Source organism: Ambystoma mexicanum, chromosome 12 (assembly GCF_040938575.1).
Source record: "Ambystoma mexicanum isolate Mex_15411 chromosome 12, UKY_AmexF1_1, whole genome shotgun sequence".
Taxonomy (NCBI): domain Eukaryota; kingdom Metazoa; phylum Chordata; class Amphibia; order Caudata; family Ambystomatidae; genus Ambystoma; species Ambystoma mexicanum.
The window spans coordinates 662200739-662226378 of record NC_090936.1 but is presented as its reverse complement, the minus strand read 5'-3'; the positions used below and the strand labels follow the sequence as shown (position 1 = coordinate 662226378).

General features: G+C 44.1%; 1 protein-coding gene across 1 annotated transcript in view; it reads right to left on the bottom strand.

Moving 5' to 3' along the window:
* SLC26A4 (solute carrier family 26 member 4) overlaps positions 1–25640 on the bottom strand; it is a 184955-nt gene that overhangs the window by 70751 nt on the left and 88564 nt on the right. Inside the window, exons 11-13 of the mRNA XM_069629147.1 lie at positions 15284–15397; positions 9498–9575; positions 9109–9204 (exon numbers count right to left, since the gene is read on the bottom strand). Of these exons, the coding sequence (XP_069485248.1) occupies positions 9109–9204; positions 9498–9575; positions 15284–15397 (288 nt within the window). The remainder of the gene's footprint in view (positions 1–9108; positions 9205–9497; positions 9576–15283; positions 15398–25640) is intronic.

Below are 25640 nucleotides of genomic sequence, written 5' to 3'. Positions count from 1 at the left end.
GGTCAGTGTCTGCACTGTCCTCGCATCGTGATAATCAGGGAAAGCAGCCACGTGGTGCGGGGAATAGGTCTGATACCCCCAGGTGCCCACTTCCTTGTGGTTGCCGTCTCGACTTCCCATATTGCTCAGTCACTTCTGGAATTTCACCTTGATACAACACAACGGAGCGAAGACGCGAAACAGGTACGCTGCCAAAACAAGACGTGGTTCTTGGCACATTCTTGGCAAAAGAGGCATCCCTTAATCAAAAGGTATCGGATCCTGCACATCTCTATGTCTAGGAGTATATTTAGACATTCCCCAGTGGTGTAGAGATATTTATTCCCTCTTCCTTAATCCTGTTTTTGAATAGGGAGGTATCCCTTGCCTGTTCCGGGTACAGGACAAGGGATGACAGTCTCCTTCGGGAACTAGGGAAACAACTAAAAGAAAGACACTTCACAAGGAAAATGTGTCAGCAGGGGAGATTAACTCAAAACTAGTGACAGGCCTAGTCTCAGAAGTTCGAGTGTGCTTAGTCCAATGTCCAGTCCCCACTCTGGTTTTCAGGGACCTGGGGTATCCACATCCAGGAAAGATTCTTTAAAACTCACAGTCTCAGGGAAGTTGTGTGTGCCCCAGCACACTACGCCATTTGGCCTTGGCAGAGAATCCCAAGAGAGAGGAAAGAAGGCTAGATTGTTGAGAACCCATAAACCAAAAACCATGCCCAATCAGAACAAGGCTGCCAAAACAGAAAACATGAAAATCAATAAACAATGCAGGGTCCTACTTGTGCAGCAAGAGGACGCTGCTAAATGACAGGGGCAGCAAGTGTTACTGTCACCACTGCAGTTCCACGAAAACCCAATATAGTCAGGAAGAAGTTACAGCAGGTTCAGATGTGAGGGCCAGGGTGGATATGCATTTAATAGAAGTAATAAGCGCGAATGTCTAATTTGCACTTCTAATAATAGGGCAATGTTCGGTGCACACGACATAGCCACACGCCAAGCATGGAAATCTAGGAGGCCCTCCTGAAAAAGGTCGAGACACAGGAGAGTTCCGCACGTAAAACAAGCAGATCTAATAAGCAGGATGGAAATACAGACTAAAGTCGGTACAGAGAAGAAGTCAAGTAACATATACATCAACCCCACACAGATACTACGGGAATCAGCAAAACCGTTGTCAGGTGAGGCATTTCTGGTCAGTGGTTTCTTACATAGTGTTCAAGAGGCGCTAACATCTGGAAACCAGTAGAGCCAATCTATGTGCTTGCACCATGTTTCAGCGTGCACAGGATGTTGGAAAATGTTGTCCCTTTCCCAAGAGCCAAGTCAACTTCCAACCTCGCCGCGAGAGAATTTAGAAAGATGAGGACGACTGTCTGCTAGTGACCTCTAGACCTGACATTACCTAGGTATTTGACCGGGCGCAGTATTCATCTCGCTGCCAAGGGTTTGCTCCCAGGATTAAAACTTCTGAGCTAGAGCCCGAGGCAGGCTACTTTCACGCTTATCCATCCCAAGTCCTGGCTCTTGTACGTCTTTGGGACAAGGTTCTGAAAAGGCTCTTTACTCAGGCCTTTATTCAAAGCTTTGCCTGCTATACTGTTTGGTTCTTTTGGTTCACTTGGCTCAGCGACCTATTGTTTTGTAACTCCTTCAATACCTAGACTACTTAGCCTGACACCCTCTGGTTCTCTCTGTCTCTTTTCCTTCTCCTCGTTCACTACCCTACTGACACCTTAGAACTCCCTCCTAACACATCCACAGTCAGAAGGCTTTTGTCTTTTTTATAGGGAGGCGTAGGCAGTAATTGCTTCATGGGGTGTCCTCGCATGGGCGTAATTTTAGGGGGGGACGGGGGGTGTTTGTCCCCCCCAACTTTAATGGCACACTATTTTGTCCCCATTCATTTGAATGGGGCACCTTTTCTTCAGTGGTCATGTCCCCCCCAACATTTTCAGCAAAGTTTCTCCACTGTGTCCTGGTGTCCCTCCTAGCTTTGGTGTTTGTGATTGGCACATGTCTAATGGTCTCACCTACTGCCTAGGTGTAAACCCCTTGGTTTCTCTTAAGCATAGGTGCTGTGTTCGCTCTATATGGACTTCACCTTGGCCCCCATGACCCGAAGTCTCAAATAGCCATCCGCCATCTTCTTATCAGGCAATAGTGTCTTAGTAGTGGAGCGATCCGCCATTCCCGCTTCCAGTGTTGCAATGGAGTTTGTTAGCGAGCCGCGTCTGCATGCGGAGTACATATGCTGACTCTGCGTCTTTTCCCATCCTGCTGTGAATTGCTCATGGGATCACCTCTATGCAGTGTTTGCCAAGCCGTGCTCCATAGGTGTTTCGAGAGTCGGGGACCGGGGCTCATTTATGTGCTTCTAGTAAGCCATTCCTGGGGAAAATGTTCTTGGGATTTCTTCCCCTGCCCTCATTTCTTGCGCATGGATATAGTAATGGGCGCTTTTTCCTAACTACTCTCGAACAATATTTCCTGATGGATGATCATAGGTATCTTTCCTGCAAAGGTGGCTGTCCGGCAAGGAACGAGTAGCTCACGAGAAGACCTTGGGAACTTTAGGGGATCCCCCAATGCATCTCCCAGGGTTTTAGCTGACTGTGTCTTCCACCCAGAATTCCCCAGCCCCCCTCATCAGGCTCTCAAAGATGAATTTCTCAGAATCAACAGATTTTCATCCTGCTAGGAAGCTTGCTTTAATTAAGCAGTTGAGGATACACACGGGTCCCCAGTGGCCAACATCTGCCAGAGTTAAAGAAAGAACTGAAGGTGTCGAGCGTGCATGAATAGGCCATTGCAGTTGAGGATACACACGGGTCCCCAGCGGCCAACATCTGCCAGAGTTAAAGAAAGAACTGTAGGTGTCGAGCGTGCATGAATAGGCCATTGCAGTTGAGGATACACACGGGTCCCCAGTGGCCAACATCTGCCAGAGTTAAAGAAAGAACTGAAGGTGTCGAGCGTGCATGAATAGGCCATTGCAGTTGAGGATACACACGGGACCCCAGTGGCCAACATCTGCCAGAGTTAAAGAAAGAACTGAAGGTGTCGAGCGTGCATGAATAGGCCATTGCAGTTGAGGATACACACGGGTCCCCAGTGGCCAACATCTGCCAGAGTTAAAGAAAGAACTGAAGGTGTCGAGCGTGCATGAATAGGCCATTGAAGTTGAGGATACACACGGGTCCCCAGTTGCCAACATCTGCCAGAGTTAAAGAAAGAACTGTAGGTGTCAAGCGTGCATGAATAGGCCATTGCAGTTGAGGATACACACGGGTCCCCAGTTGCCAACATCTGCCAGAGTTTAAAAAAGAACTGTAGGTGTCAAGCGTGCATGAATAGGCTATTGCAGTTGAGGATACACAAGGGTCCCCAGTGGCCAACATCTGCCAGAGTTAAAGAAAGAACAAAAGGTGTCGAGAGTGCATGAATAGGCCATTGCAGTTGAGGATAAACACGGGTCCCCAGTGGCCAACATCTGCCAGAGTTCAAGAAAGAACAGAAGGTGTTGAGCGTGCACGAAGAGGCCATTGCCCTGGTACAGAAAAGGGTCACTAGTGGTGAAGCAACTTAATGTGTTTTGAAAAGGTGTGCCTGATGGCGGCTTTTTCATTAGTGGCGTTCCCTTAACATTTAACACCGTTTTAAAATACATGTTGTTTGATTCACAACGCATAGCTCACAGCTAACCATCTTATTTAGGTGTTGCCCTTCCATAAATGTTTTACGGGATTTGTAGACCTACTCATACATTTAAAAAAGACAGAATTACATGTCCTGAAATGCAAAATACAGGATTTCACATGGTATGGTTTCTAGATTTGAAACACACAAAAAAATGCATTTTGCAATGGGGTACCTGCTTACTGTTTTACAATTAATATAGTTCCTTAAAGCTGAACACCGTATGAAACAAAACCTTGCCTTTCGATTAAGCTGATACATTAAGTAGGTGACCATTCATTTTGTACCTACCTAATTTTGTACCTACTGTTTTAATGTGAACATTTTATTTGTTTTAATGTTGTATATACAAAACCATTGGCTGAAAGTGTATTAATAAACAAATACATTCATTAAGTAGAAATAGATTTTTAAAAGATGGGCCGGCCACAAACCTTTTATTCAATGTATAACGTACAAACTAGATTTTGAAAATGTTGCCAGCGTACCTATTTTAGAAGCAACCAGGTTGGATGCATAATTTATTTTTTATAAAAGCTTGGAATCTCATTTAAACCAACAAGCATTGCCCCTCTGCAGAGACAGTACATCCTTGCTGGGATGAAATATGGCCTGGGAAGATCAGGGGGCACCAGAGGTGATCTTAGGTATGGAAAACAGGACTGTTCATACATGTAGGTGGTTGTGCCTGACAGTGCCAAGGCAGTCAGGCAACGCCTGATATGATGAATGACCACAGGAAGGAAGTACCTTCTCAAGTCCGAAAGCTCACACTGCAGGGTTATTTTGGCTACAAGTGGCTTTGCATTCTTTCATCCAAAACTAAAACATTGACTGAAAATAATACACTAGGAAGGGCATTAGGGAGTAAAGAGGTCTTTCTAAATCTTAACTGTCATGCCTCTGACAGACACAAGTGAGCGCAGGGGCTGACAAATGAGCCGGGATGGGCAGGTGAAGACGGAAGCTATGCCCAAGCTGCCCTACAAGGTCAAGTACAAAGAGATTGCCCTGTGTCATGGCCTGAGAATAAGGGATGTTAACTTCTTTAATTGAACAATGGACAGTCAATGAGCCTCTCTCACCCTGCTATTCTTCTGGCTCATATCGTGATGGCCTGTCAAGAGTCCAAGGTTGGTTAGCAAGATGCCAACCTATCAAAACCCGTAGTGTCATGCCGTCCATTAAATAGTAGGCCAACTAATTATTTCTCTCAGAGATTATGCATTTTTAGCATTATCAAAATAGGGATGGTTCCAGGTCGGCCATCAGATATGTCTAATCCAATAAAATGTTTAACCCCTTAATGATCTATATGTAGCCAAACCCACTAACCAATCCCTGATCCCCGTATGTTTTGTACTTGAGCTTATGTTATGACGTCATGAATGACGCGTTGGTAGTACATACAAAACAGTTTTGTATTTGCTCTCTGAGAGCCACCAGATTTTCATGCTTGTATGCTGTCCCTGCTTTATTTGGATATTAATAAAGCTGGATTTCGCCTTGTACGTTGTCTACTCCGGCATTGAGAATGGTTTGGATTGACTCCAGTTCGTATGGGTTTTTTGGGACTTTTTAGACCACATGACCATCAAATTATGTCAAAGCCCTTGATAGGTGCCAGCCTGCAGTATACAATAAAAAAAACAATTTGTTAACATTTCAGGGAGACAGACCTCTGTTTTACACTTTAAAAAAAACACACTTTTCCAAGTTTTTGGGGACGAGGATGAATACCACACAGCAGTTTAAGTGCCACCACTGGGCCTTAAGGCTTTCCCTCTGGTATCAAACTCTGAGGTTAGAACCTCTCCCTCAGTCCTACTTACACACAGCTTCAGCTCCCCTGGTTGCGTACCACAATGTTGGCGCAGTAACAAATACATGTACTGCATTTTCCCGGGTAGTTTCCTTTCCATATATCCAGAGAGTGTATGACAGCCTGCCTGCTTCCTTCCAGTCTGCTCTCTTGACTGCCATTTTACCATCTTTTAGATTACTGGGCCGGTGAGTGATTTTCTAAACCGCAGAGGGGCCCAACATGGTTATTTCCTCTTGGGTCTTGTTTTACCTGTCATCATTAGTCTTTTCTCACATAGTGTGGCTTTTGAATGTTGGTTTCCAAGGAAAAGGAGAAGGGACAACATGTAGTTCCTATCTCTTTATTTTTTCTGTGGCCATTTTCTTTTGTAGTTTAGATTTTTGTGAAATTTCCACCGTGCCATTTCACCATTTTAAAACATAGCTATTAGAACCCCAAGACCTGGCCCGGGAATGATAATAGTCGTTATCACATGTTACGCCCTTAGAATTGGGTATTATTGCTTAAATGACAATCAATACCTGTTTGATACAACTTGTGCATACCAAAAGATGCCATATTTAATGTAAATTATGGAAAAGCACACTGGCGATGCAATATGGGATGTCAGCAACATTGTTTTTTTAATCAAACATTAGCTGCTCTTTGAAGAAGGCAGAGAATTGGGGAATTAACATGTACCCAGAGGTTTCAGTCGAAGACAATGTTGATGATGTGTGCAAATGGTAATATTGAACCAAATGGAATTGTCAGAATGGATTGCACCCATGACAGGGGCGTAAATGCAGATATAATTGAGGACTGTTAGCCCTTATTCAACCTACATAAAATTGCTTCAATCTGCGCTGGCATTCAGTGGCGTAGGCAGGCTGTGGCCTATGGGACAATATTTGCCCTCCCTTCCTCAGGACCCAACAGTCTTTTCTAGTTTACATTTCAAAACAGAGAGTGATGCAGGGGCTCTGTGCCATCTTGTTTTCCATGCCCTGTAGCTCTCAATCTGTTTTATTTCCTGCCCTCCCCTTTGTGAGAGTCACATCTACCTCGTCTCTCTGCTTTTTCTCATAACCACCCAATGTCTCTCCTTCTCTAGCTCCCACTCGTCCTTCCATCTTCCTCTGACTCTCCCGTTCCTTTAGCTATGTCATTCTCTTAAGTGCAATCGCTGTTCCTGTTTTGATTTCCATTTACTTTTCTCTTCCTCGCTCAATCGTTCTCTCTCCCTCTTTTGTTCTCACTTCATTCAACTCGTTTTACACCGTATCTCTTTTTTTGCCCCATTTTACTAGCTTTCACTCACTGCCATTAAGACTGCCCCATGCCCTGTATCTGCAGGTCTCCTTCTCTTACTGTGAAAGAAGTCATTCATTCGGTCACTTTTTCAATTACAAAATCCCTGTTAAAAAAAAAAAAAGTGGCAACCATCCACTACACCACCCTCCCACCACACATGGTTTTCCAGGGCGTGTATAATTATTCAAAGTAGTACAAGCCATAGGACAGGAGCTCAACATGTCCCATTTCGGGTGGAAGTAATCAACCAGTCTTGGCTTTCAGTACATAAAGGGTTGTATTTATAATGTGTAGAGGAATGCAAAGTTGTCTCGGGAGGATAGCTCAGGAGCAACGTGATCGGCTTGGAAGCAAGAAGACACGGAGCAACACAGGTTCGATCCCCGGGTCCGCGCTTAGAAACCTCTGGGTATTAAGTGCGTTATAAATAACCTATCATATCAAAGTTGCATGCACTCAAATCGTTAAGACCTACAGGCCATGATTGGAGAGTTATTTTCCAGCATGCTATTAAGAAGCATGAGTCTTAATTAAGTAGTAAGGTGTGAAAAGTAAGCATTGGTTTATCGAAGGACATGCTTGGGAACATACATAGCTACCAGTTACTTTGCCTGTAGATTACTGTTGTGCAGCAGAATAGAAAGCCTTTACCACTGCCCATTAAGCGCATGCATCCAATGGGACTTGGTTCACATACGTGTAGACCGCCAGAGATCTTTCCACAACCTGCATGCATGTGTTCACATTCTGCGCAATCGTTCTGCCTATCATCTTTAGGCAGCTGATTACACGAGTACCATTCAGCTGGGAAATGTAGCATGAGGAATTGTAATACTTGCAGTCCACGTGTGTGTCAGGTCAAATGAATCCAATCAGCACAGTGGAATGTGACGAAAACAGGTTGAGGGAAAGGAGCATTGAGAGGATTATATACGGTTTGAGAGAAGTGATTTCCAAAGGATTAGCGCGCATAGTGTGTGCCACCATGTGGTAGAGGGCGCTTTGGTGCATCCTCTCGTGGTAACACATGCAGAGGAAGGAAAATTGCTCCCGTTTGGGAGATTATGGGAAAGGTTTTTAGTTATGGGTGTAGTCGTTCTGGAAGGTGAAAAAGGGATGCATTTGAGGTTGTAAAATGATTCCAAACAGGGCAAGACTGTGGTCCCTTGTGTGGTATGTCAGAGCGAGTGTGTCTGTGTGGGATGCACGAGGGCGAGTGCGTGTGGGGACACTTTGTGGTCTGTTGTCAGAACATTACTATTTCCCTATTGACTGGATGTATGACAGGGAAAGATAAGTGAAATGAAATGTGAGAGTGCAACACGAGCACAGATGTCTGGGTGGATCGTCGGAGAGAGAGAGAGAGAGAGAGAGAGAGAGAAGGATGAAAGAAGCACGTGTATGATTCTGTTTCCCAACAAAACAGCAGCTGGCCACAGTATAATATATTCTGCAATCTTCTTGTTACGAATGTTGTCATTTAGTGGCATTATAAAAAGCAGGAGGGTGGGAGATCTAAGGTGACTCTGTGGGCTGTGGACCACCACCCACTCTCTGAGGCAGACCTCGCAGGGGTCCCCAGGCTCTCCACTCCATCCCTAACCTCGGCTCTATTCCCCATAGTTCTGTCCTTGGTCAACCCTAGAAAGATAAGGTCTTGTCACAATCGGGCAATGTAAAAGAAAGGTGGGCAACGCTCGGACAAGTCTGTGGCTGTCACTTATGCAGTTACTCGATGGCCTTCGCATTCTGCTATTGCGGGCGGGCCACTGCATATCTCAACACCTTAACTGATGCATGGTTACCATTCGAAGGAGAAGATCGGTAACAAGCAGCAGCGGCTGCTGCAGTCCATGTCGTGAAGCAAGATGACGGACAAGGGAGATGTAACCTCATCTGATGGAGCTGTGGCACAGTCTGCCTGCCAATTATTATCAGGAACTGAAGTTGTAATCTAGGGATCCCGTCTCCCAATCCCACAGACCACATTGAAGGGGAATACAAGTGGGACGGATGCATGCAGCAATTTGTGAATCAGGAGTACAGTTGGAGAGGCGCAGGATAGTGTATTGCAGTTTGGCAAGGGGGAACGATGGTGAGAGAGGAGAGAAGAAGCGATAGAAGGAGAAGTGAGAGCTTAAAAATGTATTATGTCAAGGATATCCCTAAAATGCCTCTTGGTAAACCCTTTACATTCCCACCAATAGAAAATGTCCACCATTTAAGAAACATCAATATTACTTGAGAACACAAAGATGGAGGGTCCCACATTGAAGGGAAAGAAAGTTAGTAACTCACCGAGTCATATCTATTCTGTCTCCACAAGCGCGGTACATCCAGAACCTGCCAGAACATTCCTTTGAGGTTGGCAATGACAATGGCTGCCAATACAGACTGTGAAGGAGAATGGGAGAAAACTTGTGTTCACCCACAGTGAAGAAATACAAAGAACACTCAAGATTAAGAAACATTCCTTATTCATGTGGAAAGGAGGCTCGACAACTGGTTGAACAAAGATTTTACTCTGCACAATGTGGATTAAAAGTCTTCTCATCATGATGTGCCCCAGGACTTCTGAAGGCCATGTCATAAGCCCCTAGAACAAGTTAGAGGCATCAAAATGATGGCCAACTACTTAGCTTTAGCAAGACAGATAAAGTTCATTTGACACAGAAAATGGACTGTACCTTCTGCAGGGGCTCCAGCAGCTTCCCAAGAGCCACAATGGCAATTAATACGATTCCAGCTGAAATAATACCAGCCACCTGAAAAACAGAGGAACCTGTGTGTAATGAGAGTATGCAGAACCTTCAGTCTGTGTTTCTGCCACATTATTTATGTGTGCTGTAATTTCAAAACATAACATGCTCCAAAGATTATGGACCAAGATACCATATTCGTTATGAAAGCATGTTTGCATCAATCAATTTTCCAAACACCTAAAAATGTTCTAGAAATTATCAAGGCATTCAGCAATAAAAGAGATGTAGTGGTGAATCTTTCCCACCACTGGTTTGCTCCCCCAGGCTCTCAGGGAGGGCTCTGGGAAGTTTTCTGTCACATGGCCAACTACCTGATCTGGTCCCCTGGATCTTCTTGTCCTAATAACCTGTATCATAAACCCCCAAATCCCTGAAAGATTGCACTGTGGTATACCTCCATCATCCTACTCTCCCCTGGATCGAACTGATCTCTCAGAAAAATAGAGGTACCTGTCATGCCCCCACTTTCTCAGGCATAGCTGTCACACATCGGGGTCTGAGTGACCTGTGTACCTCTTCATCACGCCAGGTGAAACAAACCAACAAGGTACCTACCAAAGTTGTGACGCTTCGCCACAATATCCGACGTTTTTCAGCCCCTTACTTCTCTCGGTGGCGGTTACCCTGGAGGTTGGGCTCAACAACATCAAAGGTATCGACAACCTAGCCTTTGCCTACAACTCCCAGGAAACCTAATTTTGCGTGTAGTTCCGACTATTCGGAACGTGAGCCCTGACGGGCTTATGGCGCTCCGCCTCCTGAGTATATTAGGCACTGCAGCGTTAAGGACGCTGCTTCTGATTAAAGTTGCAACCGGCATACGAAGTTTCGTCTTCTGTGCCTTCCAGCCTTCCCGTGTACCAATTCCTGAGAATTCTCAAATACTTTGACTTCCTGTGTACTGGACCCTTGCCTGCTCTACGGTTTGCTTGTTTCCTGATTCTGTACTGTTTCTGCCTACCTGTGTAGCAGACTTTTGCCTGTCCTACGGATTGCTTTCTTCCTGATTCTGTACCGTCATTTGCCCGCTTGTGTATCGGATTTGCTGCCTGTTTACTGGATTGCCTTCCTTCTGTCCTGATTTATTTACCACCGCCTTCTCTTCCCAGCTGACTTCAAGTACTGTGTAGTATACCATTCCAATGTTCTTTTGTGGATTTCGACTCCATTCCAAGGTTTTGGATTTGCTCCCTCAAGTGCACGCAAGGACGCTTTGCTGATTAAACACAAAAAACTCTTTTTCTGAAAGTGCACACAGGGACGCCTTGCTGAATACTGTGCACCTACCCGTATCTAGTGCGCCCCTCGGGCCGCCCGGGTATAGCTTCCCTACTAACCTTCCTGTTTATTGTTTTGTACCTCCGTTGTTCTAGTTTAGGTTATTTCAACTCCTGTCCAATTCCTTATGGTAAGACTTCCTTCATTTCTATTCCTATCTGAATCTATTCATTTCTTACCCGAATCCTCAAAATAGAAGTTAATCTCTTTTCTGTACTTACAGGGGAAATTCCATTTCTGTTCCTTTTCGAAGATAAGGGGAGTGGGTGACCCAGGTACTTTCTGTTTCTGAGAGGCTCTTTGATGATCTTTGCTTTTTCCAAGTATTTACCAATTGTCCTTTTCTTTTTAGCTGGGTCTGTGGCGGTGTGTTCTCCCCGCTCTTTTGGGTGATCAGTCTCTCAGTCTGTAATTCAGTACAGCTGAGGGTCATATCATCAAAAAGAGCTTATTCCCTCAACAGAGAGGAGGCTCAGGTGGAGGCTCCACCTCGAGCTCTTCAATCAACATCCAGTACTTCCTTCCTGGTCGCTTGCCTGAACCACTCGCCGGCCGGTGAGTAACAACAGCCATTTGTATCTTCCCCTCAGCTTCCCACTGTCCTTCTTCTCAGATGGGACTGGCCCTATCCTCCTCCAACCTGCTCATCTCCTTGGTTTCTGAAGACTCATATCCTCCAGCCTTAACATCAATTTCTCAAGAAGGTACCAAAGCTCCCCTCCATGCTCCTTAAATATCTCCCTACAGGGAGCATGGGGTTGAGAGGGGTTGAGAGATGGTGTATTATGGAGGGGTGAGATTTGCCCAGTTTTGAGATCAGTGGGGATCGTACCATGTGAGAGGCAGGAGTTGATGGTGTTGAGCCAGTGGGGAGCTAGGGTGGTGATGCAATTGGATGCAGCTTGAGGTGGGCAGGCATCACCCTGAGAGTGTGTACATTTAGTTTTTGCAGTGAGGGTGATGAGGGTGTCAGTGTTGTTGGGGAACAAGGGGTCCCGTGTGTTAGAATGTTTGGGAGTGGGTGTGTGAGTGGGAGAGCTGAGGGGAGGGCTGTTCTGATGGTGTGCATTTTTGAACTGAAGTAGTCCATGAGGAAGTTACACAGTGCAGTGGATCGGGTGGCAAACAGTGTGGATGTTGGTTTAGAGTGGAACTTGGTGATGTTGAATAGTTTTTGGGTACTATTGGTGGCGGATTGGAATTCTTAGAAGTAATGGGTGGCTTTGGCATTATGTATGGCTGTTTTTGTTTTGCAGCAGTAGAGTCTGAGGTGTGGTGTCCTGGGTGAGAGGCATGGGTTATTTTGCCAGTGTCATTCTAGGTGTCTGGATTCCTGCTTGATGGAGAAGAGGGAGCCGTTGAAACATGGTTTGTGGAGGTTGTTGTGTTTTTTTTGTAATTTGAGGCGTGTAATTGTGTCCAGTGCTTGTTTGATGATGGTGTTGTGTTGGCAGAGTAGGACAGAGGGATGTCCATGTGGGGAGTGGTGGAGTGGTATGAGTGGTGCTAAGGCTAAGGCTGTATTGTGTTTGGTTTGTCTGTCTGGGGATGAGGGGGATGTGTGGCAGATGGTGGGATTATGTGTTCCAGTGTGAGAATGAAGGGGATAGCAAAGTGGTCAGACCATGATACCCAGATTCAATTATCCATGAAGACATGATTTTTGCTTGCAATCAAATGGTCCAAGGGGTTGCCAGAAATGTGTGTGGGATAGGTAATGAGGTGTTTGAATTAGTGTGGAATTGGGGTCTGGAAGGGAACGACCCGGGTTGAAGTCACCAAAGTAGATGTGTTTCAGGGAGTGTTGTGGTTGTTAGTAGTGAAGTTAGTCCAGTGAGTGTGGAAGTTGGGATTGTGTGTCGAATGGGCGATAAATGAGGTGGAGAAATGTGGGATGTGGGTGTGATGGAGGAGAACAAGTGAAAGAGAGTGCTTCAAAGGATGTGTATATTGGTGTAGGATTACTAAGTGTCTGTCTTTATATATGATAGAAAGCCACCACCGTCTTTATTTTGGCAGACTCTGTGGTGGATGAGCTAGTGAGGGGGAAGCACATCAGTGATAATAGGTGTGTGATGGGGTTTGAGACATTTTTCAGCAAGGAAGAGTATATATGGGGAGTGTGTGCTAATGATGTCATTAATTTCATGTGTGTGAGCAGGGTCTGAGTGGCAGTGGAAAAAAATGCAGGTGTATGCAATTCGTTGTTTTAGTGGAGTCTTGTGTTGGAGTTTAATTTGAATGTTGTTTGTGTGCTGTATGCAAGCATTTTTGTGGAAACCTATGGCAAACAGAGGCTAATAGAGAACACAGAATGAAATAGAGAATGATATAGCAGCAACTCGGAGCTCTGTCATCCCTGACAGGGAACACAGAAAGAAATAGAGAATGGTATAGCAGCAACCATTAGCTCTGTCCTCCCTTAACAGGGGCTAACAATGACCACAGAATGAAGAGAGAAGAATATAGCAGCAACCCTTAACTCTGTCTTCCCTTTGCTCTGGACGCCTGGGAGAATGGACTCCTAAAGGGAAGTATTTATATACCCAAAGTAACCGTGAAGTAGCTGTGTCAGAGGTCACGTGAGCAGTCCCTAGATTGATTATGGATGTTTCTTGCTGGTCCCCTGACCCCTGCACACAGCCTCAGGCAGATGGTTGTCTGTTGGTGTTGAGGGGGACTCCTTGTTCCTCCCGGCCTAGTTCAAGCCCCTTTTGGAGGTAGAAAGACCTTCTAAAGATGGATGTTTTGGGGTCAGAGGTCATGTGAGCAGTCCCTAGATTGATACTGGATGTGCCTTGTAGTTCCCCCAAGCTCTGCAGAGAGCCTCAGGCAGGAGGAAAGAGTGTCTCTGGTGGTCTTGAGAGGGGCTCTGCGTTGTTCACACCCCAGTAGAAGTCATGATGCCTGTGGGTGTGTTAGGGATGCAAGCGCACCTTTTACTGCCCCCTGCCTTAGTTGGCAGTGCATGGCATTACAGGGGCAACTCAATCTGCACTTGGCATATGATCGCAGCAATTGGATGTGTGAGGCTGTGCCTGATGACTCTACCAGACCATTCACAGTAGATGCCATTTCTGGGGAATTTTAGACTGTGCGTGGCATATGATGGCAGCACCTGCACTTGTGTTTCTGTGCCTTACACATGGCCATCTTACCAGGCATATGAAGTATTTTCTGCCAGTAGATGGCATTGATGGGCAATTTGAGGCTTTGTTTGGGATACAAACTGCACCTGGCATATGGTGAATTTATGAAGCAAAGGAGACATTACCCATTAACTGACATCAGCTGCCATTTCTGAAGCTTGTGAGGATGTACTTGATGGCAGCACCTTCACGTGGAAAGCTGTACCTTATATATGGCTACTATTCCAGGGATAAGAGACATTAAGTGGCAATTGTGGCATTTCTGGGGAATCCGAGATTTTACTTGGCATGTTATGTCAAACACTGGACGTGTCAAGCTGTACCTCAGCTATGAATACCTGCTATATGAGCCTATAACAGGCATTATCACATTCATTCCATTACAGACCTCCTCTCAGCCAATCACAAGGTTCGGAATTCAATTTCTAATTTCTGGTATAAACCTCATTCCAAACATTCTGACTTCAGCAACAGTCCAACAGCAGTACAGAAAAAAATGTCATTAGATTTGTAACAGCAGTGAGCGGCATGTTCAGTTTAATTCACCAAACAAACAGCAATGAAACGCAAAAGACATAAAATGTAGAGTTGCTGTCTCCAGTACTCTTAACAAGAGTATAGTAGGCTACACTCTGCCTATTACAGCAACACTGGGGAGTCTGGGGGTCAATGAAGCATATAATCATTGAACCTATTTTGTGAGGCTCTAACTACTGTAAGAGGGTGCTAACTGACCCGAGACAGCTGTGTCAGCAAATTAAGACCGGTGTTGTTTCTGCTGTCATATCCGGAACCATCTATGGCACATCAAGAAAATACCATTTAACACCTGCAACGTTACTTCGGGTGTATCACCAAGGGTAATGTGAGGTCACTTCCTGTGATGTCTCTGGGGTGGAAAGGTCACTTCCACTACCCCTGGTATTTTAGTGAATTAACATCCATGCTACTATCAAGGTGCACTGCACTTCCAAATGTGCATGAGCATTGTAGCCTTACTACCTCCACTGACACCTCTTGGGGTCCACATGCCAGCCCATTGCCTTCGGCCAGACACCTGGCCCGGGAAACAGCCGCGCTTGCAGTTCATACACCATCGCCGGCAGCAGCAAACACCCTAAGTGGAAGCGCACACTGATACAGATAAGGTCCGTCGACAGTGGCCATCTTTGTTTGTGAATCCACAGCGTCTATGCACTGTGCCTAACAGAGCGTGGTTCGGTGCCTACACTTTACCAGGAGATACACTATCACAAGCCCTGTGCTAAATGCTGTGCACATTACCTGTGTTCTCCCGCCAGTGCTTTCCTGGACTGCGGTTCGAGACAGGGCAGTGGTTGCCACGAAGCAGGAAAACGCGCCTGAAAAGATGTTGCTGACCCCAAAGGCAATGAATTCCTTGTAAAAAATATAAACAGATGATGTGAGTTCTGCTCTTAGAAATCAATCAATGATACTTTATGTCAGTTTCTATGCCATAAAAGTTTACATAAAAAGGAAACACGGATATACAACTTGCAAACACCACACAAAAGCTAAAAAGCGTACAAATTCAGCAAGTCCAGTATTACTAAATAGACAATAGTGCATACAAATAGCAGCAAATTATCAGAATTCATAAAAAAGCGTCTACGCCATAAGTGCATGCCTGACTAAGAATGCAGATTTAGAACTTGAAATCAAAACACTAGTACTACATGGCGTGCACATTTTGCAGATCAGATATTAAAGTGCTAGTAGTATGCGCATATAACAGCAAACAATCACAACTCAAATAACTTCTACACCTTAAACACTTTCCTTGAAAAGAAAACATTCATTTAAAAAGTATAAATGAAACGCAAATACTGAATGACTGGCAAGTTCTATTAAGACAATATTGATGACGTGCCGATACTGCCTATGTCGAGTAGCAAGTAATCACAGTCCATAGGGCCGCCAAACAAACCTTTCTTCTCGTCGTAGCTGCTTGCTTAAAAACAGTTAACTTTGTGCATCCTACCATTGGGGTGTCCCGCATCAATAGGTAGACAAGAGCAACACAACACTGAGCAAAACCCTTATTTCTAAGAAGAGGAAAGAGTTTGGTAGCTCCAGTGGTATGCAGTGATAAAATCTCGGCAGAAATGTCACCTGTACAAAAAAATGCGGCAAAAATGCCATGGTTTGACCCGGTAAAGGTGTACCCCATGATACCATTTAAGGGGAGCGGGGGTTTGCGTGGGTGTCCCCTGCATCTTTTAGATGGATTGCAGCGGCAAAACCACAGCCTTTTTGCAGCGATATTTTGTGGCAACAGCCATTTTTGCCGCAATTTCACATGGAACCGCTCCAGTGTGGGCATATGCCGGGGAAATGAGGATAACACGAAGCACACAAGGGACATGAGTTATCAGCGGTTGTGCTCGACCATCTGGGCATGACCACGCTAAGAGGTAATCAATTAAATCTCACTCGGATTCGTTCATGAGATGTGGTCTGACTAGGTCAAGTACTGCTGGATAGTAGTTGATAAAATAACTGCCTAATTCACTTTCACTCAATGAAATACACTGTGTGCACGTGAACATACTGAATGGAAAGCAGGCGTAGGCCATGCATGCATTGCACTTAGAGCTGTTGAAGGTAGCATGTGGGTAGGATTTTCTGTAGGCCTAACAAGTTCCCTCGAAGGTTTCATCTTTAGAGAAGCAGACGCCTGTGGTGCTCAGCCTCAGCGGTCCAAAAAAGCCAGACTTTCCATGCTGGGTAGGCTGCCATGTACCAGTGTGCCATGTTTGACCCTTGGGGACTGTGATGCACATCTTAGCAACTATACCCTTGTGGTGCTGTTAGCTTGAAAATGGGGCTTATCAGGACCCTGACATAACAAACAATGCAGCATGTTTCTACATATTACATGTGGAACTAGCAGCCTGGTGCATACATGCATGCAGTACATCTGAGAGGAGTGCACAAAAAGGCAACAGGACAAGCCCATCTCCACGTTATCACCAAGACCCTGGGGTCTACAGAGTTCTGCTTATTTGACATGGAATATATAGAAAGCTGTGGCATGGACTGCACTGCGCCCTGCAGCACTTCCATTGTGGGATGTTGACACCAGGATGAGAATGGCGGCGGCAAAATACTGTCTATCACATCTTCGTTTACCATCTTGAACAAGTGGGTAACAGGAAGCAATAGATGGCGGGGGCAGGTGGGGTAAGAAGAGTGCAGGAGATTGACTTGCCCTGCAAAACCAGAAGTGGAATGCATGGCTGGTACCCTTTCCACTGCTAGCATTGTAAAACCAGAACAATGGCGTAGATCCAGCACTTCCCAGACTTACTTCGAAGGTAAGCCAAAACCGCAGGAAACACATGTTGGTCCCAAGTCCAGCATGTATTTTACATTTCAGAGCGCCTTGACTCGGGAGGATAGCTCAGGGGCAACGTGCGCAGCTTGGAAGCAAGATGACACGGACCTCCACAGGTTCAATCCCGGGTCCACGCTTAGAAATCTCTGGGTATTAAGCACGTTATAAATAACCTATGATATCATATCATATCTTAGAAACACAGGCTATATGCACAATCTCTTATTTGTTCCAGGTTAGTGACCTGCAATTATTGCACCTGCTGCTGTGTAGAGCCCCAACTACAATCTACCTCGTAGAACAGTCCACAATTGCCCAGCAAAGGCCCTCCAAGAGAACATGTGATGCTCGATTACTTTTCAGGAAGGGGATTCCGTCGCATTACTAGCTTCCCCACACTGCCTCAAAAAGGTTGGGCTCTGATTGGAAGAGGCAAACCATGATGGTGTGAGTGTTCTGTCAGTGCTTTCAATGCTTATTTGTTGTCAGGATCTGACTACTTGTTCTTCTTGCTGGGTTTAAATATAATATGGGGTAGGCCAGCAAATGGAGCTATCTACTTGTTCTGAAACAATGCAAGGTGAGTAGAGCACTAGAATTCACAGATCACTGCGCTGATCTTATGAAAGTAAGTAGAACCTGCTGCTGGTTAGGGGGTTCTTACAAGACAGTGCTCTTCTGTCTCCGTGAGGCATAGAGTGAATTTGGTTTAAAGAACCGGTTTCACCCGGGCACTGGTTCATTGAAGTAATTACTCTTTGGGCCAGTGGGCCACTACACCAAAATGGGCGATCACTAAAATTCACCCATCTTGATGCATTGGCCCACAGCCTTGACAAAAAAACCCATGTTGGGTCAAAACACGTGTCGGCTGAGTGTACTAATAAATCACCAACAAATATAAAGTGAAGGGACTGCTCCACTTCTTTGTCAAATCTGTATACAATCATACAAAGTGTCATTACTTCAATGAACCAGCGCCGGCGATACCAGTTCTTCAACCCAAATTCACTTTTTTTCTAAAACAACATTCCATTTTGTAAGACTACTTAGAATTGTTTCTCGACAGATCTCTACAGCACAATGTCTTCCAGTCTTCCCTGATGCCTAAGGGTTTGGGTGCGCTTTACAAATGAAATAAATAAATGCATAAATAAATAAATAAATGTAGTTATCATGACGTGCCATTTGCAGTTGCATAGTGCAAGATGCAGAGCTATATTGGGAACCTTTACTTGAAGTTTGAAAAACAAGTTTGCTATTGTGATTAGTCAGGAATGAAACAAGGACACAAGGTTGCCATGTTTTGTTGTTAAAGACTTTTATTGAAAACAAAAGGGTTGGGAAAACACCTCTCTGAGACGGTTCTAAGAGGAATTTCCCTACTTAAAGCCAAAAACGAAGGATCCATCTGTGCCAGGATGTCAAAATCAAAACTGTCCTTGTGTGCAAAAGTTCAATTCTGACCGTCACACTATAAATCAAACTATAAGGTGCAAAGGGAAATGTCTTTAACCTTAGGTGATTGCAAAAAGAGTTCATAAAGGAAATATTGAACAGCGCCAACGTAAAGGTTCTCTAAGGTCGTAGAGCCTTGGTTCCAGAGGGTGATTCCCTTCCCCTAGATTCTTTCTTAATGCAAACGATTCTTGTTCTAACAGTTCTTTGTGTCTTTCTCTCCCCACATCAATATTGTTATTTACAAAGATGCTTAGCCTTGCAGTTCCACTTCTTTCAAAGGTTCCTTCTTGTTTAGCGAACATAGTTCTGTATCCTTTCTTGTGACTTCCTGTAGATTTTCAGCTGCCGAGTATACTCCCCTGCCAGGACTTCCTATGCACTTGTGATGCCTGGTATACTCCTTTGCTTGGGCTTTTAAATTCACACACACTTGTAAGTGCCTGGTTTACTCGCCTGCCAGGACTTCTTAATTTCACACGTGGTACCTCTCTTTACTTCCACAGTTGCATATACCTCTTTTGGCATCTTACATCTCCTTGATACATCATTCGTTTCAGGTTCCCCCCATATTTGCATTCCTTACACACATATGTGGCTGGGGTCCTTATTTGCAATATGCTTTCTTGTTTTTCAATCAGTCTCTTTGTTGTCTCTGTTTCTGCGGTTTTATTTGTTATTTGTTGTCGTTGCCACTGTTTCTGAAACGCCTGTGGTCCCCACTATACCTGGGTTGACTCACCGGCTCGGTGTGGTGTCTTTGGTCCTGTTTGTGCTTATGCGACAAAGGTTTGCCACCTGCGTTTCACTCTGGACTGCTCTTGTGTTGTTCCAGTCTCTCTAAGGGTTTCACCACTCCATGCTTGTCCTGCTCCAAGTCCTGGTAGGTGAAACACTGCTTTGATTGGTTGACGAATGCCCAGAAGTCTTCCAGTGACTCCTGGTTTGTCTGTGGCATGTCCTGTTGTCACAGCATTTCTCTGCGTCCTCGCCAGTGCACCGTCTGGCTTTGCCATACCAGTTCATGCTTCCAAGCATCACAGCCTTGTGGAGAGGTGCAACAACTACTCCCAAACAGCAGCAGCCTCTTAGAGTTTGTCTTCAATCTTTAAATGTCCCACGCACAGGTGCCTTCTGAAAAGAACTAGAACGCTCACTGAGCTTGAGGCTCCTTCTGCTCTGCATTGTTCTTTCATTCTTTCTCGTCCCAGTATTTGGGTGATTGTGGGAAAAGGAGTCCATTGATGTTGATTGATACAGATTAGTTGCAACATCACTTTCAATGGTTCTGAATGGTGAACCAACTCTATATGATGGATAGTTAGACCTGGAAAGGGTAGTCTGGTATAGATGTATGGCAATAGGCCATTAGAGTATTGGGTATCAAGGGGTCTTCTTCATGGGCAAATGGGGAATACCATGTCCCATCCAATTACGCCATGACATCTCCCCGGAAGCTGTCTCCTCTCATGTGATCCTCCCTCATATAGCCTCCCTCAAGGTCAGGATCAGGTAGTGGCTGCCGTCCCCATGGCACATGGGAGGAGATTACCGCACCGCCAGGGGATCAGTGATGACTCCATTAGATTCATCACACATCTTAATATGAACATGGAATATTGGGGGCTCAGTTGGAATTGTCCCTTTAAACCAAAATCTTCACTGTGTGTCAGTGGCAACTCCCCTGGCTTAAACAACTCCCACTGGGATATCCAGTAATAAGTAATCATCTGATTTTGTTTTAAATTTTCAAGTAATTTTATATCATTTATTACAATAGTATTTATTTAGTTATTTTCAGTACTTTATGGCGGGTCTATGTAATGTTAATGAATTAAAAAACAGATAATGAAAGAACTACTAAACTTTTATAATGAACCAATATTGAATGTATTTTTTGTTTTAATTAGGTGTCTCCCAAGCACCCCATTTCCCCATGCTTTTAAACAGACCCAACCCCCTCCGCACCCGTTTTAAACCCTTGCCCCACCACCCATATATATATATATATTTTTTAATTCTATATTTTTTCGTTATTATTGTTTAGTTATTAATGTTATTACTGTTTTCTATTCAGCAAAAGTACTGGATACCTGTATCTGGCCTGTGTATAGTATTCAAAAGCTTTTTGTTACTCGATTGTGTTTCAACCTTTTCCACTTTAAGTCTGTTACCAGATAATGGGAGCAAAAGACGCTTAGTGAGTAGGGTAACATTAGTATACTAGTTACAGTTACTAAATACTGGAGCATCATGGGCATTGTACAGGTTCTTGATCAAGGCCAGCCATACTAGACCACATTTGATCAAGAACAACACAAACCTGATGTGAATAACTGTCCTCCTCTCTGCGCTGAACACGGTGATTTATGCATACACACAGTCACCCTTTAACAATGATAGATTCGATGTGCTAAGCACTGGATTTTAATATTTGTATATATCTATGTATGCTTATCTATATTATATTTTGGACATTGAAGTTATATGTTAAACACAGTTTTATGGAGGATTATTATCTGAATAAACTTCTTATGAAAGATTATTTTGTTGTGGGGTTCATGTGTGTCTTCTTAATTTTGCAGTTTCTTTGTGCCTTCTCCTATCCAATTATGAAATACCATGTAGAGCAATATGTTACCCCAATTGCCCTTGTCTTTTTTCCGGTTCCTGACTGTAATAAGTATTGCCAACAAGCTCTTCTGTAGCATCAGTTTCTTCTGAGCAACAGACACATTCAAATGTTCATTACGAATCCTAATCTATTGGGTTTTTTTGGCATATATGAAAATACATTTCCCTTTCAATTGCTTTCTTTGCAGAGCTGATGAGATAATCAGCAGATCTTGAACCTGTCAATATGTTTGGGGCTAGTGGTGATCCTGGTACATAATGTGGATCCGACGTTGGAACCTGATGTCAGTTTGGTTCAAGGAAATGAAAAGCTAAACCTGATCAATATTCTTAGATAACACTCAATAGAAGGGCAATGGTTTATATATAAACTGCCAAAGAGCTAAGCTTTAACTCTAAAGAGGTGCTTCCGCCACACATTGGAATGGCTATGCAGAAGAGAAATAAAGTGGTTCAGAGGAGTCGGAACACTTACTATCATTCTGTAAGGATGAGGATTAAGAAAGAGGCATTGCCGAATATCATCAACTTTGAGTTCTATTGCTGGCCACCCTATCTCATTGCCTTCAAAATAGGAGAAGAACCACCAACCGTTTAAATGAAGCCAGTCTGGGGGATAACAATTCATCCCTACGACCAGCTGGCGACAGGTAGTCTCTGATCGGCGCTCCTGAAACACCATGCATGCGCATTGATGTACCAGAGAAAATGTCACCTGCCTAACCTCGGCACAGCAGCACAAGAGTTTGCAGAAGGTATACTTGCTAGTACCACTCCAACTACCACTTACTTATCGGTAACGCTGACGATGGCAATGATCTAATTCTACCGGTTAGATTTACACATAATGTGAACACTAGACATACTTAGATGCATTGTCATAAGTTTGGCCACCGTATTATTCCTGGTATCTGCCCAATATACCCCTTTTCAAACCAGGTCATCATGCCGCTTGAACTCCCCCCATTATATGAGGCTCACTGACTCCTGTTTATCTGCTATGATACCTTTTGTACTCTACTTTGTTTCTCTGTATGGATGTATGCAAGTAAATAAATAAATACATCGGACTTCTGGGTTGTATATAAACATATAAGCACCCACAGGCTCAGGTGGAGTAAGATGTATAATAGTTCTGTTGAAACATATACACCAATCACATTAAGGTGATGTGCAGGAGGAAGACGAAATTATGTTTCTTCTGACATTTTCTAGGAATTAACAAATTTCCTTAGTGGCCATCCTTGGGCTTGAGGGAAGTTATTTGTCATCCTCTAAAACTGCAGCATGTGATAATAGACAAGCAGTCAACTATATGTCAGGCCTGTGTGTAAAAGGTACTGCTTTACCTAGAGGTCCTATTTAGTGAATAATGTTATAGTGTGCTATGTTGGTCTGCGTGAACAATTTCATATCATGCACAATTGTCTAAAAGATGAGACAGAAATGCTGCAGAAATGTCCCAGAAACTCAACCTCTGTGCCAACATAGATGGGAGTTGATGGGCCCGGCAAATGTCCCATGACACAGATGCAGTGTAAGGAGACCCTTGAATTGAGTGCTGTGTCTCCACTGGATGCCCATGAAACGCATCTGGCTGAAGGGCCAAAGGTCAGTGAGAGGATATATGAGTGCCCGTACATCATTGACCCTATTCTATTTATCTGCTGCATTTGATAGCATTAAATATTGGATTCTTCTTAACAGACACTCCACCTTGTGTCGATTGTGGGTCCAGCTTTCAGATGGGTCTGTTCTTTCTTGATTGTAAGCTCTCAGCAGGTGACACTTGGATAACGTTTGTCAAGTGATATGCGCGGGGTCCCTCAATGTTTACCTGCATTCTCTGCTGGGTGTGACTGAAGGAGGAAAAGCTTTAGTTGGGGATTTCCTGCTGCAGATTCTGGAATGTATGAGAAGTAATTGACGATTGCTCAAAGCAGGAAAGACCAAGCTTCAGCTATCGAGACTGGCAATGGGTATTGGCCTCCCATGTGCATGGCTTGAGACTCTTAAGACCTCTGCGTCATTGGTGGGGGTTGTCTGCAACTTGGGGTCCTGTTTTATTCTTTTTATTTAATTCAGTTCAATGGTGTGTTAAAGAGTGTGCATTACCATCCAGACCTCATTGTCCTTATCTCTCCAAGACCATCAGGCCAATCTGATCCAGGCCCGACACCTCTCTAAACTGTCCTATTCAGTAGTGTCTACCTACATGGGACTACCTAGAAAATGTTTGCGCAAACTCCAATTGCTCCGAAATTGAGCTATTAGGCTTGTCGGGGGACTGTGAATTTTCCACTCTACCTCTAAATAGGCTTTGTGGTTGGGCTGGCTCATCTTAGAGCAACACATTACACCAAAGGCTGTACCATTGCTGTGGCAAGCTCAGATGTCTATTGGCCATCAGCTCGGGAGGATTCTCCACTCATCTGTACCTAACAAGCTTTTTTCCCTGAAGTTTCATACTCTGAAGTGGGTGGTAAATGTTGACAGGTTGGGAAGGTTGCCATTCGGAACACTCTGCCCACTTTATTTGAGAGAAATCCCCCTCACAACATGTTTTTCCAGCAAATAAAGGCACTCCTGTTTCAAAAAGGCTAATTGTTTTTTCTGAAGTCAGAGCAATTCTTTCTAAAGTCAGAATATGTGCACTCCGACTTCAGAAAGACATGTTCCGGTTACAACACCACAGGATAAAGGTGCTCTGGCTCACTCTGCTACACTGCGCACGCCATGAAACTGGAAGCCCTCTCTGCTTCCTGGTCCCTGTCTAGTGTGGTGGAGCATGAGAGCCGGGCCTAGAGCCCATAGGGAAAGATGGATTTGGGACAGCAGGTAAGAGAAAAAAAAAAATAAAAAAAAAAAAATAAAAAAAAAAATATATATATATATATATATATATATATATATATACTGTATGTGTCTGTGTGCATCCATGGGTGCTGGGTGTGTGATGTATGTTTTGTCTGTATGTGTGTGTGCACGCAAGGGTGTGTTTTGTATTATGTAATGCCTGTGTGAAGGAGTGAGTGTATGATGCATGGATGGCTGGATGCATATGTGAATGAGCGAGAGTATCGGTGAACATGTGAATGAGTGAGTGAATGGTGTGAGTAAATGAGTTGCTGGGCCGGCTGCCAAGAAGCTGATTTCAGTGGGCACAGTGAGAGGCGGAGGGAGGGGCGGTGGCTTTGGAGTGCTACTACGGAATTTAATTTTCCATCCATGATATAGTCAGCATAATAAGTGTTATTATGTTGCTAGGCTGGCATTTGGGTCAATCAGTATAGCCATTTATTACTGTTGCATAACATTTTTACTGGGCATTTATAATTAAGCGCCATGTTAAGTGTTATTACATGGCTAGACTGACATCTTGGAGTAGCCAGTTTAGCATTTCTTATTGAGTGATGACATTTAAATGGGTGTCTAAGCAGGATATATACTATTATGTGGCTAGACTGCCATTTTCAGTGTAGCCAATCTAGACATTTCTTACTGTGACATGGCATTTTTTACTGGGCGTCAATGATAAAGCAAGCATGATATGTGTTATTGCTAGGCTAGACTGGCATTTTGGTGAAGCCAGTCTAGCCATTTCTTACTGTGCCATGACATATTTACTGGGTCCCTATATTAAAGCTAGCATGAGATGTGTTATTGTCTGGCTAGACTGACCTTTTAATGCCGCCAGTCTAGATATTACCTACAGTGGCATCTTTTGCAAAGTAAGCATGATAATTGTTATTACGTGGCAAGAGTGGCATTTTTGTGCAGCCAGTTTGGACATGTTTTCTTATTGTGGCATAGCAATTTTCATGGCAAAGCCAATGACAGTGTGTGCTTATGTGGTGATGATGCCAAATATTGACAGAATCAGGCTGCCCATGTTTTCTTATACTATCAGTACTGGTGTTATGGGCAAAGCAAAAATTAGTATGTTGTTATACAGGAATACTGGCATATATTGGTGAAGCCATTATGGGCAAAGCCAGATGAAAATGCTTTTATACTGGCATTTTTTGTGGGAAAGGGCATCATGAACCTGCAGTGGGAAATGCTCCTGTGCACTGTTTGTAAATTGGATCTTTTGGATTTTTGGATTGGAGTAACCCTCAAAACCAATAGCAAACCGACTGGCTTTTAACCAATATTTCACAGAAATTGTGTTGCATAATGCAACATTTT